Source organism: Aquarana catesbeiana, linkage group LG13, assembly GCF_042186555.1.
Source record: "Aquarana catesbeiana isolate 2022-GZ linkage group LG13, ASM4218655v1, whole genome shotgun sequence".
In the NCBI taxonomy this organism is placed as follows: domain Eukaryota; kingdom Metazoa; phylum Chordata; class Amphibia; order Anura; family Ranidae; genus Aquarana; species Aquarana catesbeiana.
The window spans coordinates 208,770,423-208,788,011 of record NC_133336.1 but is presented as its reverse complement, the minus strand read 5'-3'; the positions used below and the strand labels follow the sequence as shown (position 1 = coordinate 208,788,011).

Here is a 17,589-nt window from a genome sequence, read left to right as displayed (position 1 = left end):
AATTGCCCCATCAAAACTGCCCCATGATATTGCCACCATCAAAACTGCCCCATCAAAATTGCCCCCATCAGAATTACCCCATCAAAACTGCCCCATCATATTGCCACCATCAGAATTGCCCCATCAAAACTGCCCCATCATATTGCCCCATCAAAACTGCCCCCATCAGAAATACCCCATCAAAACTGTCCCCATCAAAACTGCCCCATCATATTGCCACTATCAAAACTGCCCCATCAAAATTGCCCCATCAGAATTGCCCCATCAAAACTTCCCCCATCATATTGCAACCATCAGAATTGCCCCATCAGAACTGCCCCATCAAAACTGCCCCATCAAAACTGCCCCCATCAAAACTGCCCCATCAAAACTGCCCCATCATATTGCCACCATCAAAACTGCCCCATCAAAATTGCTTCCATCAGAACAGCCACATCAAAACTGCCCCATCATATTGCCACCATCAAAACTGCTCCATCATATTGCCCTCATTAAAACTGCCCCATCAGAATTGCCCCATCAGAATTGCCCCTTAAAACTGCCCCATCATATTCCTCTATTATAAATCAGTACATGGTGTGTCTGTCCCCTCCCCCGGGCTCTGTATGTCATCAGAGCTGAGATGCTCCAGCCACCTCCCCCACTGCCCATCACTGTGTATAAGAAGCTTTGGTAACCATGGCAACAAAAGTGATGCTACGGCCCAGCAATGCTTATTGTCTCCTGGAATTGATGACAAATATCTCCCAGGAGGCATTGCAGAGAGGGGAGGAAATGCTGGGCCGTGGCCGAGGACAGGAAGTGCCGACTACTATACAGTATATAACAGTGAGTTTAAGGGAAAAATATGTCAATTCTTTATCAGCACACATAGCGGATTTGGAGGGAAATTACTTTAAAATATGGGTGGAGCTCCACTTCAAGGTCCCGTTGTCACCGGCCCACTAGCACACGAAAAGCGCAGCTAAAACACCACTAAAGCACCGCAAAAATAACCAGCGATTTAGGGCTGTTTTATCGGCTCTGCAGTGTGAAAGGGGTCTTACTACACAAGTCACTGTATGGTGATTGGAGATGGAAGTAGTGGTGAATGGCTTGTAGGAAATCTGCTTTTTCACATTTATGAACTTTCTCCTGATATTTGTAATTTTATAAGATAACTTTGTTGCACTTCATGTTTATGTATTTTTGTACATTATATGTTATATAGATTGAAGTAGCTGTGAATAGATTGGAGGAGATCTGCCCTTCCTCACATGTATGAAAGTATTTTTGTAGTGAATGGAATTGTTATATCTGATCCCTATTGGTGGAATTATCACATCTAGTATAATATGGAAGACTGCAGCACTAGTATATAACATTCACACAATATAAATGTGACAATATAACAATAAAAGTGAGACTCCTCATCACAAAACTCCCTATAAGTGTATATATAACAATGGTATGGAGACTATTTCACTGATAACTAATGAAGAGAATTTATAATCAGCAGATATAAAATTAGTGCAGCAATATTAGTACAACATTTTCAAAAAAGTTCCAAATAAAGAACGGTAATAATAAAATCTTCTCCACACCATAAGATCAAATCCTCCACCATGATGTTCTAAGGAAATCCCAAAGTACAATGGTGTCACTTTTAGTCAATGAAGTTTCCACAACATGAGTGAGATGTCTGTGACCATCAAAGTGAATCCCCACAACTGAATCCAAGACTTAGCAGAAGGTTGGAAGTGAAAGCCTAGAGGTCAGTGTGAGTGTGTATGGTCCAATCCCCATACAGGAATAATGAATGGATCACACCACCTCATCCACTTCTCATGTCACATTTAGTAATTGGGATCCACAAAAAGAGAAATCCTCCAATAGTGTAGATGATCGATTGTCTTTTATAAAGTGATCTAATATTAATGATTCCAATAAAGAGAAATGAGTTCCATTCATGTAGAGAATAGTTACATTCATTCCTGGGGAGAAATTCATTTTCTTCTGGTAACATTCTTCTCTTCTTCTACAGATTGTCCTCTAATCACCTGACAGACAGTTCCTGCCCCCACCTGGCATCTGGAATAAGAAATAACCAGACACTGAGGACACTGAACCTGTCTATAAACAATCTGGAGGGTCCTCATTTCAGGGATGTGATGGAAGCTCTGACAACAAGCCGGATAGAGAAATTACAGTGAGTATAACAGGACTGACTGAGACAATAATATTCTGGGACAGTTTTATATCTAAACCACATAAATAATATAGAAATATGAAAATGTCATCACTTTCCATCTTTAGACTCCATAAGGCTCCATGCACACTGGGCTTAAAAAATTTCAGTTCCCTTGGCAGAAAAAAACTTTCATATAGAGATTTTATTGTACAAAGTTTAGGAGAGTTTTGCATTTATTCTGCCAGAAAGCTCCAATCAGAAACATGAACCAGAAGGTTTTTTTTCCTGCCTCTAAACATTGAGCTCAAAGTATGTCTTGGAACATGGAGCTGCTTCTACAGGCAGAATACAAAACTCCTATAGTAGCAGCAATGTATCAAGCCAGTGTGCATGGAGCCTAAATATCCAATACTGGACTATTACACTAGATTACAAAAAGTATTGGGACACCTGCCTTTACACACACATGAACTTTAATGGCATCCCAGTCTTAGTCTGTAGGGTTCAATATGGAGTTGGCCCACCCTTTTCAGCTATAACAGCTTAATTTCTTCTGGGAATGTTGTCCACAAGGTTTAGGAGTGTGTCTATGGGAATGTTTGACCATTCTTCCAGAAGCACATTTGTGAGGTCAGGCACTAATGTTGGATGAGAAGGCCTGGCTCGCAGACTCTGCTCTAATTCATCCCAAAGGTGTCCTATCGGGTTGAGGTCAGGACTCTGTGCAGGCCAGTCAAGTTCCTCCACCCCAAACTCGCTCATCCATGTTTTTATGGACCTTGCTTTGTGCACTGGTACACAGTCATTTTGGAACAGGAAGGAGCCATCCCCAAACTGTTCCCACAAAGTTGAGAGAATGAAATTGTCCAAAATGTCTTGGTATGCTGATGCCTTAAGAGTTCCCTTACTGGAATTAAGAGGCCAAATCCAACTCCTGAAAAACACCCCCCACACCATAATCCCCCCTCACCCCACACCATAATCCCCCCTCCCCCCACTCCATAATACCCCCCCACACCATAATCGCCCCTCCACCAAATGATTTGCCAGTGCACAAAGCAAGGTCCATAAAGACATAGATGAGTGAGTTTGGGGTGGAGGAACTTGACTGGCCTGCACAGAGACCTGACCTCAACCCGATAGAACATCTTTGGTATTATTTAGAGTGGAGACTGCAAGCCAGGCCTTCTAATCCAACATGATCGTTAGTATGGTGCTTTTGACAGCCAATTCCGATTTTTCGTCCGACAAAAGCTGGATGTGCAGGCTATAAAATTTTTATCGTACATGAACTCAGCATCTGATTTTTGTTTAATCCAAAAAAAATTGTGAGAGCAAGACTATGCATGCTAAGAAACAAAAGATTACATACAAAACTATTCAACACATCACGTCACTTCTGAAGTTGTATTCTGTCGGAAGGGAATTTTCATATGGAGAGTAACCTCTTCACTTTCGATATGAGACTAGCATGCCACAAAAAAATGGACGAACGGTCATCCAAAAATCTGATCGTGTGTACGAGGATTAAGACTGAGATGCCATTAAAGTTCATGTGCTTGTAAAGGCAGGCGTCACAATACTTTTGGTAATATAGTGTATGTCTAAACTACATAAACCTAATAATAATAGAGATATATTTAATCTCCTGGTTGTCTCTATATATCACCAATATCAGACAGTTCTCTAAAGCTGGATATAAAAATATAAAACATTTAATATCTGCGTTAAAAAACATGAACAACTTTGTGAAAATCTAATGAATGAAAACCAGCCGCCAGCAGGAAGTCTGATATAGAAGTACAAATAGTATAATATAATTCTATGTATAGAGCCCTACACTTAGTGATAAAATGTGTGATGAGACAAATGAGAAATCTGCAATCTACAATGTGTCCGAATACCAACACTTCTAATGTAGATGTGATAACTCCACCAATACTGATCAATAGGGATGAGCTTTGCGTTCGAGTCGAACCCATGTTCGACTCGAACATTGGCTGTTCGGTCCTTTGCCGAATTCCGAACATTATGGGCCGTTCGCGCCAAACTTGTGTGGCGCGTCACGGCCCATAATTCGCATTGCTGGCTGATGATTGGCCAAGCATGCACTATGACCCGCATGCTTGGCCAATCACAGCGCCGTCGGTAGAGAGAGCTGTTATTGGCCAAAGCCAGGGTGGCTTTGGCCAGTTATGGCTCAGGGGGTTTAGAACACGTCCCCACACTATATAAGGCCACCTGCACGGCGGCCCTGTGTAGTGTGTTTTCCAGCGTTGAAAGAGAGATAGATAGACAGAGAGACAGTGTCATTTCATTTGAGTTAGATAGATTAGGCAGGACAATCAGTGAGTTAGCTGCACTTACAGTGTATTGTGTATATATATGCATCCCAGGTGTTGCATATATATATATATATATATATATATATACACTGTATTCAGTTTAGCTAGATCCGTTCCTGTTATCTTCTTACTGACAGGCAGGCTTGTCTTGTTACAGTATTTACAGCTACCTGAAGAAAATTGCTGGTGTTCTTTTGATCCTATTAGTACCACAGTCAGGCAGCTAGACTATTTACAGTTGGGGGCGTGGCCAAGATGGCGCTGTGAGCGGACGTGTCTGTGAGAGCTCCGCTGCAATCCGGGACTGTCTTCCTCTAAAAGGCGGCTGAGAGGCACCAAACGCCGGCAGAACCCTATACATGTACCGCCGCTCGTCCTGGACATCAAAAGGAAGGGGTAAGAAACTTAAATTCCCCCCTGTGACTAAGGAAACAGCGGCGGCCTGTACAGACTGCGTGGGAACCAAGCGGCGCGCTCTAATCAATATGGCCACTCAAACACTGCAGCCAGAGCAATCCTCCTCCATACAGCCAGGCCTGGCTAAGGTGCTGGCTGCCATAGGTAATTGCCAGGCCTCTCTCACCACCCTAACCACTAAGGTGGACGCGATGCAGATAGATGTGGGGCTAATAAGACTTGATATGGACAAAATCCGCTCCAGACTGTCTGAGGCTGAGCAGCGCCTGGGGTATGTGGAAGATACTGTGGAGAATCATGGGGCGGATCTGCGTGCCCTCCATACTAAAATCAGAGCCCTGGAATATAAATCCGAGGATGCAGAAAACCGCAACAGGAGGAACAATCTCCGTATTGTAGGCCTAGCAGAGGGGTTAGGGGGTCAGCGGCCAACTGAATTTATTGAAGAACTGCTCCGGAACCTTCTCCCTGAGGCCCAATTTTCGCCATTCTATGCTGTTGAGCGGGCCCATCAGATACCTCCTAAACCAGGCCCTCCTGGAGCAACACCATGCACTTTTATTCTAAAGTTTCTTAATTTCCGTGACAAGGATGAAGTGCTCAGGGCTGCCAGGGTAAAAGGATAATTGAAGCACCAGAACAGCAGACTGCTTATCTTCCCTGACTATTCTGTTGAGACACAAAAGCTTGGACGCTCTTTTGACCAGGTGAAGGCAGCCATGCGTCTTAAAGGCATTCGTTATAGCATACTATTTCCTGCACGGCTCCGGGTTCAGGATGGGGAGACAACCACGTTTTTTACGTCCCCCAGGGATGCCACTGCTTGGCTGGAGTCATTGCCTCCTAATCGCTGAATGCTGCTGGAGGGATCTGTTGCATGACTATTCAATGCTCTGTAGCGAATATACCTCTCAATGCTAGGTGGAATAATGTTGCACCTGTTGTGCCTTTTGCAAAGCCTGCCTGCAAAAACTTTAAGTACTGTGCCCCTTGCTGTGCCAGGTGATCTATGCCTCTAAGCCTGCCATTTTATTGCTTATTCAGGCTGTGATTTGAGTGCCTGTGGGATTGGGATGAGGGAGAGAAGAAACAGTGATAGCTTATTAAAATACTGAGATTAATTTTTTTCCTCCCTCTCAGTTCTACATTATACCTTGATAGACTGACTCCCTGGACTGGGCACTGGCAAACTCTAGTGCTCATGTAAGGTACTGCAAGCTTAACCATTCCATCTTTTACGTTTGCAAGTTGTTTACTACTGCCTAGATGATTGCTTTCCTTCCAGACATGTTGTTTGGGAACCTTGCTCATCCTGAAGGCACTGTACCAAATCCAGTGCTCCGCATAATAAGAAGGAAGTACACACTGACAAGAAATGGAACAGTCTGACAAACCATATTTTTTTCTTTTGCTGGAACTCCATCTCCTATTTTTTAGTGGTGGCGGAGCTTCTCATTGCTCTACGTGGATGTGTTTTTCCACTAAGTGTCTGCACCCACTGGTCCACGCTCCCTGACCGTGGGGTTTTTGATGTTTGGGAAACAAAGCATTCCTGTGTTGGGGTGGGGGATGAGGGATGAGGGAGGAGGTATTGGTTGAAGGGTTGTTTTTGTTCACTGGTTTTTTTCTTTTCAGGTGCTTAAAATTGTCTATTTTACTATTGGGATCTAATGACATAGTGCTATGCATAGTAATGAGTGTGTTGCTGGACTTGGATGCTGCCCTCACGGATTGGCCCATATTCATATTTCTAATTTACCCCATATCCAATACTGGACTATTACACTAGATTACAAAAAGTATTGGGACACCTGCCTTTACACACACATGAACTTTAATGGCATCCCAGTCTTAGTCTGTAGGGTTCAATATGGAGTTGGCCCACCCTTTTCAGCTATAACAGCTTAATTTCTTCTGGGAATGTTGTCCACAAGGTTTAGGAGTGTGTCTATGGGAATGTTTGACCATTCTTCCAGAAGCACATTTGTGAGGTCAGGCACTAATGTTGGATGAGAAGGCCTGGCTCGCAGACTCTGCTCTAATTCATCCCAAAGGTGTCCTATCGGGTTGAGGTCAGGACTCTGTGCAGGCCAGTCAAGTTCCTCCACCCCAAACTCGCTCATCCATGTTTTTATGGACCTTGCTTTGTGCACTGGTACACAGTCATTTTGGAACAGGAAGGAGCCATCCCCAAACTGTTCCCACAAAGTTGAGAGAATGAAATTGTCCAAAATGTCTTGGTATGCTGATGCCTTAAGAGTTCCCTTACTGGAATTAAGAGGCCAAATCCAACTCCTGAAAAACACCCCCCACACCATAATCCCCCCTCACCCCACACCATAATCCCCCCTCCCCCCACTCCATAATACCCCCCCACACCATAATCGCCCCTCCACCAAATGATTTGCCAGTGCACAAAGCAAGGTCCATAAAGACATAGATGAGTGAGTTTGGGGTGGAGGAACTTGACTGGCCTGCACAGAGACCTGACCTCAACCCGATAGAACATCTTTGGTATTATTTAGAGTGGAGACTGCAAGCCAGGCCTTCTAATCCAACATGATCGTTAGTATGGTGCTTTTGACAGCCAATTCCGATTTTTCGTCCGACAAAAGCTGGATGTGCAGGCTATAAAATTTTTATCGTACATGAACTCAGCATCTGATTTTTGTTTAATCCAAAAAAAATTGTGAGAGCAAGACTATGCATGCTAAGAAACAAAAGATTACATACAAAACTATTCAACACATCACGTCACTTCTGAAGTTGTATTCTGTCGGAAGGGAATTTTCATATGGAGAGTAACCTCTTCACTTTCGATATGAGACTAGCATGCCACAAAAAAATGGACGAACGGTCATCCAAAAATCTGATCGTGTGTACGAGGATTAAGACTGAGATGCCATTAAAGTTAATGTGCTTGTAAAGGCAGGCGTCACAATACTTTTGGTAATATAGTGTATGTCTAAACTACATAAACCTAATAATAATAGAGATATATTTAATCTCCTGGTTGTCTCTATATATCACCAATATCAGACAGTTCTCTAAAGCTGGATATAAAAATATAAAACATTTAATATCTGCGTTAAAAAACATGAACAACTTTGTGAAAATCTAATGAATGAAAACCAGCCGCCAGCAGGAAGTCTGATATAGAAGTACAAATAGTATAATATAATTCTATGTATAGAGCCCTACACTTAGTGATAAAATGTGTGATGAGACAAATGAGAAATCTGCAATCTACAATGTGTCCGAATACCAACACTTCTAATGTAGATGTGATAACTCCACCAATACTGATCAATAGGGATGAGCTTTGCGTTCGAGTCGAACCCATGTTCGACTCGAACATTGGCTGTTCGGTCCTTTGCCGAATTCCGAACATTATGGGCCGTTCGCGCCAAACTTGTGTGGCGCGTCACGGCCCATAATTCGCATTGCTGGCTGATGATTGGCCAAGCATGCACTATGACCCGCATGCTTGGCCAATCACAGCGCCGTCGGTAGAGAGAGCTGTTATTGGCCAAAGCCAGGGTGGCTTTGGCCAGTTATGGCTCAGGGGGTTTAGAACACGTCCCCACACTATATAAGGCCACCTGCACGGCGGCCCTGTGTAGTGTGTTTTCCAGCGTTGAAAGAGAGATAGATAGACAGAGAGACAGTGTCATTTCATTTGAGTTAGATAGATTAGGCAGGACAATCAGTGAGTTAGCTGCACTTACAGTGTATTGTGTATATATATGCATCCCAGGTGTTGCATATATATATATATATATATATATATATACACTGTATTCAGTTTAGCTAGATCCGTTCCTGTTATCTTCTTACTGACAGGCAGGCTTGTCTTGTTACAGTATTTACAGCTACCTGAAGAAAATTGCTGGTGTTCTTTTGATCCTATTAGTACCACAGTCAGGCAGCTAGACTATTTACAGTTGGGGGCGTGGCCAAGATGGCGCTGTGAGCGGACGTGTCTGTGAGAGCTCCGCTGCAATCCGGGACTGTCTTCCTCTAAAAGGCGGCTGAGAGGCACCAAACGCCGGCAGAACCCTATACATGTACCGCCGCTCGTCCTGGACATCAAAAGGAAGGGGTAAGAAACTTAAATTCCCCCCTGTGACTAAGGAAACAGCGGCGGCCTGTACAGACTGCGTGGGAACCAAGCGGCGCGCTCTAATCAATATGGCCACTCAAACACTGCAGCCAGAGCAATCCTCCTCCATACAGCCAGGCCTGGCTAAGGTGCTGGCTGCCATAGGTAATTGCCAGGCCTCTCTCACCACCCTAACCACTAAGGTGGACGCGATGCAGATAGATGTGGGGCTAATAAGACTTGATATGGACAAAATCCGCTCCAGACTGTCTGAGGCTGAGCAGCGCCTGGGGTATGTGGAAGATACTGTGGAGAATCATGGGGCGGATCTGCGTGCCCTCCATACTAAAATCAGAGCCCTGGAATATAAATCCGAGGATGCAGAAAACCGCAACAGGAGGAACAATCTCCGTATTGTAGGCCTAGCAGAGGGGTTAGGGGGTCAGCGGCCAACTGAATTTATTGAAGAACTGCTCCGGAACCTTCTCCCTGAGGCCCAATTTTCGCCATTCTATGCTGTTGAGCGGGCCCATCAGATACCTCCTAAACCAGGCCCTCCTGGAGCAACACCATGCACTTTTATTCTAAAGTTTCTTAATTTCCGTGACAAGGATGAAGTGCTCAGGGCTGCCAGGGTAAAAGGATAATTGAAGCACCAGAACAGCAGACTGCTTATCTTCCCTGACTATTCTGTTGAGACACAAAAGCTTGGACGCTCTTTTGACCAGGTGAAGGCAGCCATGCGTCTTAAAGGCATTCGTTATAGCATACTATTTCCTGCACGGCTCCGGGTTCAGGATGGGGAGACAACCACGTTTTTTACGTCCCCCAGGGATGCCACTGCTTGGCTGGAGTCATTGCCTCCTAATCGCTGAATGCTGCTGGAGGGATCTGTTGCATGACTATTCAATGCTCTGTAGCGAATATACCTCTCAATGCTAGGTGGAATAATGTTGCACCTGTTGTGCCTTTTGCAAAGCCTGCCTGCAAAAACTTTAAGTACTGTGCCCCTTGCTGTGCCAGGTGATCTATGCCTCTAAGCCTGCCATTTTATTGCTTATTCAGGCTGTGATTTGAGTGCCTGTGGGATTGGGATGAGGGAGAGAAGAAACAGTGATAGCTTATTAAAATACTGAGATTAATTTTTTTCCTCCCTCTCAGTTCTACATTATACCTTGATAGACTGACTCCCTGGACTGGGCACTGGCAAACTCTAGTGCTCATGTAAGGTACTGCAAGCTTAACCATTCCATCTTTTACGTTTGCAAGTTGTTTACTACTGCCTAGATGATTGCTTTCCTTCCAGACATGTTGTTTGGGAACCTTGCTCATCCTGAAGGCACTGTACCAAATCCAGTGCTCCGCATAATAAGAAGGAAGTACACACTGACAAGAAATGGAACAGTCTGACAAACCATATTTTTTTCTTTTGCTGGAACTCCATCTCCTATTTTTTAGTGGTGGCGGAGCTTCTCATTGCTCTACGTGGATGTGTTTTTCCACTAAGTGTCTGCACCCACTGGTCCACGCTCCCTGACCGTGGGGTTTTTGATGTTTGGGAAACAAAGCATTCCTGTGTTGGGGTGGGGGATGAGGGATGAGGGAGGAGGTATTGGTTGAAGGGTTGTTTTTGTTCACTGGTTTTTTTCTTTTCAGGTGCTTAAAATTGTCTATTTTACTATTGGGATCTAATGACATAGTGCTATGCATAGTAATGAGTGTGTTGCTGGACTTGGATGCTGCCCTCACGGATTGGCCCATATTCATATTTCTAATTTACCCCATATCCAATGGCTGAGTTTAGAGTAGTATCATGGAACGTGCGGGGACCTAATACCGCTGTGAAGCGTCCCCTAGTGTTTTGTTTCCTGCATAAACACAGGCCGCAGATCTGTATTCTTCAGGAGACACATATGCAGAGCAGCAGAACACCTTGCCTTAGGAAAGCCTGGGTTGGCCCAAATTACCAGTCCACTTTCTCCACGTATGCCCGTGGGGTCAGCATCCTGGTCCACAAGGCTTTGCCGTTTAGACTTCTAGAAGTCAGAACTGACAAGGAAGGGAGATTTGTTATTATACATGCTAATGTCTACGATAAAAATGTGGTGTTAGTTGGTATCTATGTTCCACCGCAGGCTACTGGCAGAATCCTTCATGAGATTATGCAAATAGTGGTGCAATTTGACACCGCTTTGGTTTATCTCATGGGGGATTTCAATATGGTCCCCTCGGTAGAGTTGGATCGACTGCATTGCTCGACACGTGACACTCCGGATCTCAGGCAGTGGGCGGTCATGTTCGCCCTCACTGACATCTGGAAGCACATTTACCCGCGGTCCAAAGTATTCACCTGCCACTCAGCTACACACAAAACTCTATCGAGAATTGACCTGGCTTACGCTTCTGGCCCTGCACTACAATTTGTTCAGGACCTATCTGTGCTTCCCAGGGGAATCTCGGATCATGCCCCATTATGTTTGACACTAGCGCTGACTGTGCCTCCAGGAACTCGCCTATGGCGCTTGTCTAGATTTTGGGCCAATGATGAGAGATTACTGGAACCTCTCACGGCCTCCATCTGCAATTTCTGGACGGACAACGCGGGTTCAGTTTCCCCGCCTGTTCTCTGGGATTCTTTTAAAGCTTGGATGTGGGGGGAATACGGGGTCAATATTAATAGATTGAAACGGGAATCCACTCACTCCCTTGAAAATCTTGAAGAGCAGGCAGCTAGGCTGGAATCGGAATATGTCTCTGCTCCTGATGATGAATGGTATAGGGCATGGAAGCGAGCTCTACGAGCTCTATCCACTGAAAGGATGACTCAAACAGACAAAGCATTACTTTATTCAGCACAGAGGGTGTTTAAGCATGGAAGGAAGAATGGGAAGTTGCTGGCATGGCTGGCTAGGGGAAGCATACCCTCAACCCCTATAGGTTCCATTAAAGATGGGTCGGATCAAATTCTTACAACTCCCAGTAGAATTAACGATCAATTTAGTGACTATTTTCGGGAGGTTTACTTCTCTAGAGCAGCTGCTTCTGACTCCTCCATATCCTCCTTCCTTGATTCCCTATCCATTCCCGTTTTGTCTGATGAGGCAAGAGAGGGCCTAGAGGCAGATATTACACTGGAGAAGATTCAGGTAGCCATGGGGCATCTCCGGGGAGGGAAGGCCCCTGGGACAGATGGGTTACCATCTGAATTTTATTCCAATTTTTCTGAGCTCCTGGCTCCCAAATTAACCTCACTACTCTCTAAATTTGCGACATTGGAGACTCTGCCTGATACCATGAACGAGGCAATTATTGTACTGGTTCCTAAACCCCGTAAGGATCCACTTGACTGTGCATCCTACAGGCCCATATCTTTAATTAATGTGGATGCTAAGATTTTTGCTAAGGTCTTGGCTATCCATCTATCTCATGTTATTGAAGATCTGATTGGCATTGATCAGACGGTTTTATGCCGGGTAAGGGAACTGACATCAATATTCGACGCCTGTTACTCAATCTAACTGTCTCGCATGACATTCTGGGGTCCAGAGTTATTCCCTCTCTTGACGCCGAAAAGGCATTTGACTCGGTTGAATGGAACTTTTTGTGGGAAACCTTGCGCAGATTCGGATTTCGACACAAATTTATCAATGGTGTACAATTACTATACCAAACTCCCAGAGCTTGCGTACGCACTAATAATTGGGTCTGGGACCCCTTCAATTTATATTGTGGTACGAGGCAGGAATGTCCGCTCTCCCCCAGCCTGTTTGCCCTGGCACTGGAGCCCCTGGCTATTGCTATTAGGGGTGCTTCGGATGTCCGGGGCTTGCGGGTGGGTATGTTGGAAGAGCGCCTCTCCCTCTATGCCGATGATGCACTTTTATATTTGAACGATGACGGGCCCTCTCTGCAAGCTGCTCTGCGTATAATTGATAGTTTTGGTGGACTGTCGGGGGTTAAAATAAATTGGACCAAATCTGTTATATTCCCTTTAGACGAAGGCGTTATCTCTGAACCCCAATCCTCCCCGCTGCAAATGGTAAAGGAGTTTAAATATTTAGGGATAGTGATCACAAGAAACCCCTCTGAATTCATTGCCAAAAATCTAACCCCTGTAATACATACACTGCGCACAAAATGCTCTGCATGGGGGAACTTACCACTTAATCTTCTTGGACGCATTAATCTCCTTAAAATGATGATATTACCTAAGTTCAACTATCTATTCAGAAATTGCCCAGTTTGGGTTCCTATTGCATTATTTAGGGAGATTGATTGGCTAGTGAGTTTGTTTATTTGGGCCGGGGGAACCCCTAGGCTGGCTCGATCCACATTGTGGTTTGGGGGGGCTGGCTCTACCCAATTTTCAAACCTATTTCTGGGCAGCCATGCTAGTAACAGTGCATTGGTGGTATCAGGGCTCAAGATCTAATGCTGCGGTCTGTCTTGAAGCCAACAGTTTGGGCTCCCTGACTGACCTCCGTAACTTCCCTTATAGAGGGCCGGGGGCTTACCCTGAGGTACCCGAACCTACTCGGGCAACCTGGAAGGTATGGGTGGCTGCTAGGCGGAGGTTCCGTAAGCCGGGGCAGCTATCCTCGGCTCATCCATTGTGGGAAAACCCAGCACTACACCATTTCCGTACAATTCCAGATCCTCAAGTCTGGGCTAGATACGGTATTAACACTGGAGCATATAATGCCTAGAGGAGAACTGCTCTCTTTTCAGGAGTTGATGGCTAAATTTGGGCTACCGCAATGGATGAGATTTTGATATCTCCAGCTTAGACACGTGACTAGGGCTCAATTCCCACACCCCCTATCCTACAAGCTGACCCCATTGCAGAACTCGTCCCCTGCGATCTATTGAAACCTCTATCCTATCTCTATAATGTGCTGTTGGGCAAGGACTCCCAAAAAATAGAAAAGCTGTGGGAAAGTTGGCAGGCGGATATCCCATCGTTGGACAAGGAGGGTTGGGATGATTGTCTAGATTACGGCCCTAAATTAGTGATAGCGTCTAGAGATAAACTGATACAGGTCAAATTTATACATAGGGTTTACTACACCCCGCAGAGACTCCATCGCATATTCCCTGAGAGAGAGATCCTGTATGTCCTCAATGCAAGATGCAAATTGGTACCTTTTTTCATATGTTCTGGGAGTGCCCCATCATAGTGACATTTTGGTCTGCGATTTTTGGAGAAATTAATTCCAGATTGGAAGTATCCCTTCCGGTTCTGCCTGCGCTAGCTCTGTTGGGAGTGTTTGATGATGAACAAAGGCCCTATCATCTTAAACTCCTAATTTCCTATCTTCTTTTTTATGCAAAAAAGGAAATCCTTATGAAGTGGATTGATTCTTCCCCTCCGTCGGTTGTGGCCTGGGAGGCACAGATTGAAGCAGCCATCCCCATGTACAGAATGATGTATATAAACTGTGGGTGTCAATGGAAATTTGAAAAAGTTTGGGCTCCGTTGATGGCCTCTTAGGGATATACACTCCATCCTGTTTCCTAAATGTATTTGGTGGGTGGGGGTGGATCTAGTGGGCAGAAACTCAGAAGTACTTGGTTATTGGTTTTGAAATTTCTTTTTACAATGCCATATTGTTATATATACTAAGTAGAACATATTGTGGTAAAGCATGTACACCTATTATGTAGAGCTGTGTATTGTGTCAATCTGTATTCTGTAATTATGCCTTCTTTGACAATAAAGCACCTTTGTTTTGTTAAAAAAAAGACTATTTACAGTTAGTGCAGTGCATCCTGCTCACAGTGTTCAGCTAAAACTACAAGTTAGTGTGGTGCGTCCTGCTCACAGTGTTCAGCTAAAACTACAAGTTAGTGTAGTGCGTCCTGCTCACAGTGTTCATTTAAAACTACAATTTAGTGTAGTGAGACCTCTGCACAGTGTTCATCTAAAGCTTCAAGTTAGTGCAGTGCGTCCTGCTCACAGTGTTCAGCTAAAGCTACAAGTTATTGCAGTGCGTCCTGCTCACAGTGTTCAGCTAAAACTACAAGTTAGTGTAGTGAGACCTCTGCACCGTGTTCATCTAAAGCTATAACTTAGTGCAGTGCATCCTGCTCACAGTGTTCAGCTAAAACTACAAGTTAGTGTGGTGCGTCCTCCTCACAGTGTTCAGCTAAAACTACAAGTTAGTGTAGTGAGACCTCTGCACAGTGTTCATCTAAAGCCACAAATTAGTGCAGTGCATCCTGCTCACAGTGTTCAGCTAAAACTACAAGTTATTTTTTGCGAGCTCTGCACAGTGTTCATCTAAAGCTACAAGTTAGTGTAGTGCGTCCTCCTCACAGTGTTCAGCTAAAACTACAAGTTAGTGTAGTGAGACCTCTGCACAGTGTTCATCTAAAGCTTCAAGTTAGTGCAGTGCGTCCTGCTCACAGTGTTCAGCTAAAGCTACAAGTTAGTGTGGTGCGTCCTCCTCACAGTGTTCATCTAAAGCTACAATTTAGTGTAGTGCGTCCTGCTCACAGTATTCATCTAAAGCTACAAGTTAGTGTAGTGAGACCTCTGCACAGTGTTCATCTAAAGCTATAAGTTAGTGCAGTGCGTCCTGCTCACAGTGTTCAGCTAAACTACAAGTTAGTGTAGTGAGACCTCTGCACAGTGTTCATCTAAAGCTACAAGTTAGTTCAGTGCGTCCTGCTCACAGTGTTCAGCTAAACCTACAAGTTAGTGTAGTGAGACCTCTGCAGTGTTCATCTAAAGCTATAAGTTAGTGCATTGCGTCCTGCTCACAATGTTCAGCTAAAACTACAAGTTAGTGTGGTGCGTCCTCCTCACAGTGTTCAGCTAAAACTACAACTTAGTGTAGTGAGACCTCTGCACAGTGTTCATCTAAAGCTACAAGTTAGTGTAGTGCGTCCTGCTCACAGTGTTCAGCTAAAACTACAAGTTGGTTTAGTGAGACCTCTGCACAGTGTTCATCTAAAGCTTCAAGTTAGTGCAGTGCGTCCTGCTCACAGTGTTCAGCTAAAGCTACAAGTTATTGCAGTGCGTCCTGCTCACAGTGTTCAGCTAAAACTACAAGTTAGTGTAGTGAGACCTCTGCACCGTGTTCATCTAAAGCTATAACTTAGTGCAGTGCATCCTGCTCACAGTGTTCAGCTAAAACTACAAGTTAGTGTGGTGCGTCCTCCTCACAGTGTTCAGCTAAAACTACAAGTTAGTGTAGTGAGACCTCTGCACAGTGTTCATCTAAAGCCACAAATTAGTGCAGTGCATCCTGCTCACAGTGTTCAGCTAAAACTACAAGTTATTTTTTGCGAGCTCTGCACAGTGTTCATCTAAAGCTACAAGTTAGTGTAGTGCGTCCTCCTCACAGTGTTCAGCTAAAACTACAAGTTAGTGTAGTGAGACCTCTGCACAGTGTTCATCTAAAGCTTCAAGTTAGTGCAGTGCGTCCTGCTCACAGTGTTCAGCTAAAGCTACAAGTTAGTGTGGTGCGTCCTCCTCACAGTGTTCATCTAAAGCTACAATTTAGTGTAGTGCGTCCTGCTCACAGTATTCATCTAAAGCTACAAGTTAGTGTAGTGAGACCTCTGCACAGTGTTCATCTAAAGCTATAAGTTAGTGCAGTGCGTCCTGCTCACAGTGTTCAGCTAAACTACAAGTTAGTGTAGTGAGACCTCTGCACAGTGTTCATCTAAAGCTACAAGTTAGTTCAGTGCGTCCTGCTCACAGTGTTCAGCTAAACCTACAAGTTAGTGTAGTGAGACCTCTGCAGTGTTCATCTAAAGCTATAAGTTAGTGCATTGCGTCCTGCTCACAATGTTCAGCTAAAACTACAAGTTAGTGTGGTGCGTCCTCCTCACAGTGTTCAGCTAAAACTACAACTTAGTGTAGTGAGACCTCTGCACAGTGTTCATCTAAAGCTACAAGTTAGTGTAGTGCGTCCTGCTCACAGTGTTCAGCTAAAACTACAAGTTGGTTTAGTGAGACCTCTGCACAGTGTTCATCTAAAGCTTCAAGTTAGTGCAGTGCATCCTGCTCACAGTGTTCAGCTAAACCTACAAGTTAGTGTAGTGCGTCCTCCTCACAGTGTTCAGCTAAACCTACAAGTTATTTTTTTGCGAGCTCTGCACAGTGTTCATCTAAAGCTACAAGTTAGTGTGGTGCGTCCTGCTCACAGTGTTCAGCTAAACCTAAAAGTTATTTTTTTGCGAGCTCTGCACAGTGTTCATCTAAAGCTACAAGTTAGTGTAGTGCGTCCTGCTCACAGTGTTCAGCTAAAACTACAAGTTAGTGTAGTGAGACCTCTGCACAGTGTTCATCTAAAGCTACAAGTTAGTGCAGTGCGTCCTGCTCACAGTGTTTAGCTAAAACTACAAGTTAGTGTGGTGCGTCCTCCTCACAGTGTTCAGCTAATCCTACAAGTTAGTGTAGTGAGACCTCTGCACAGTGTTCATCTAAAGCTACAAGTTAGTGCAGTGCGTCCTGCTCACAGTGTTCATCTAAAGCTACAAGTTAGTGTAGTGCGTCCTCCTCACAGTGTTCAGCTAAACCTAGAAGTTATTTTTTTGCGAGCTCT

At 44.5% G+C, this 17,589-nt stretch overlaps 1 protein-coding gene across 1 annotated transcript in view; it reads left to right on the top strand.

The window, feature by feature from the left end:
* LOC141117799 (NACHT, LRR and PYD domains-containing protein 3-like) overlaps positions 1-17,589 on the top strand; it is a 318,488-nt gene that overhangs the window by 269,922 nt on the left and 30,977 nt on the right. Inside the window, exon 14 of the mRNA XM_073610830.1 lies at positions 2,024-2,188. Coding sequence (XP_073466931.1) covers positions 2,024-2,188 — 165 coding nt within the window. The remainder of the gene's footprint in view (positions 1-2,023; positions 2,189-17,589) is intronic.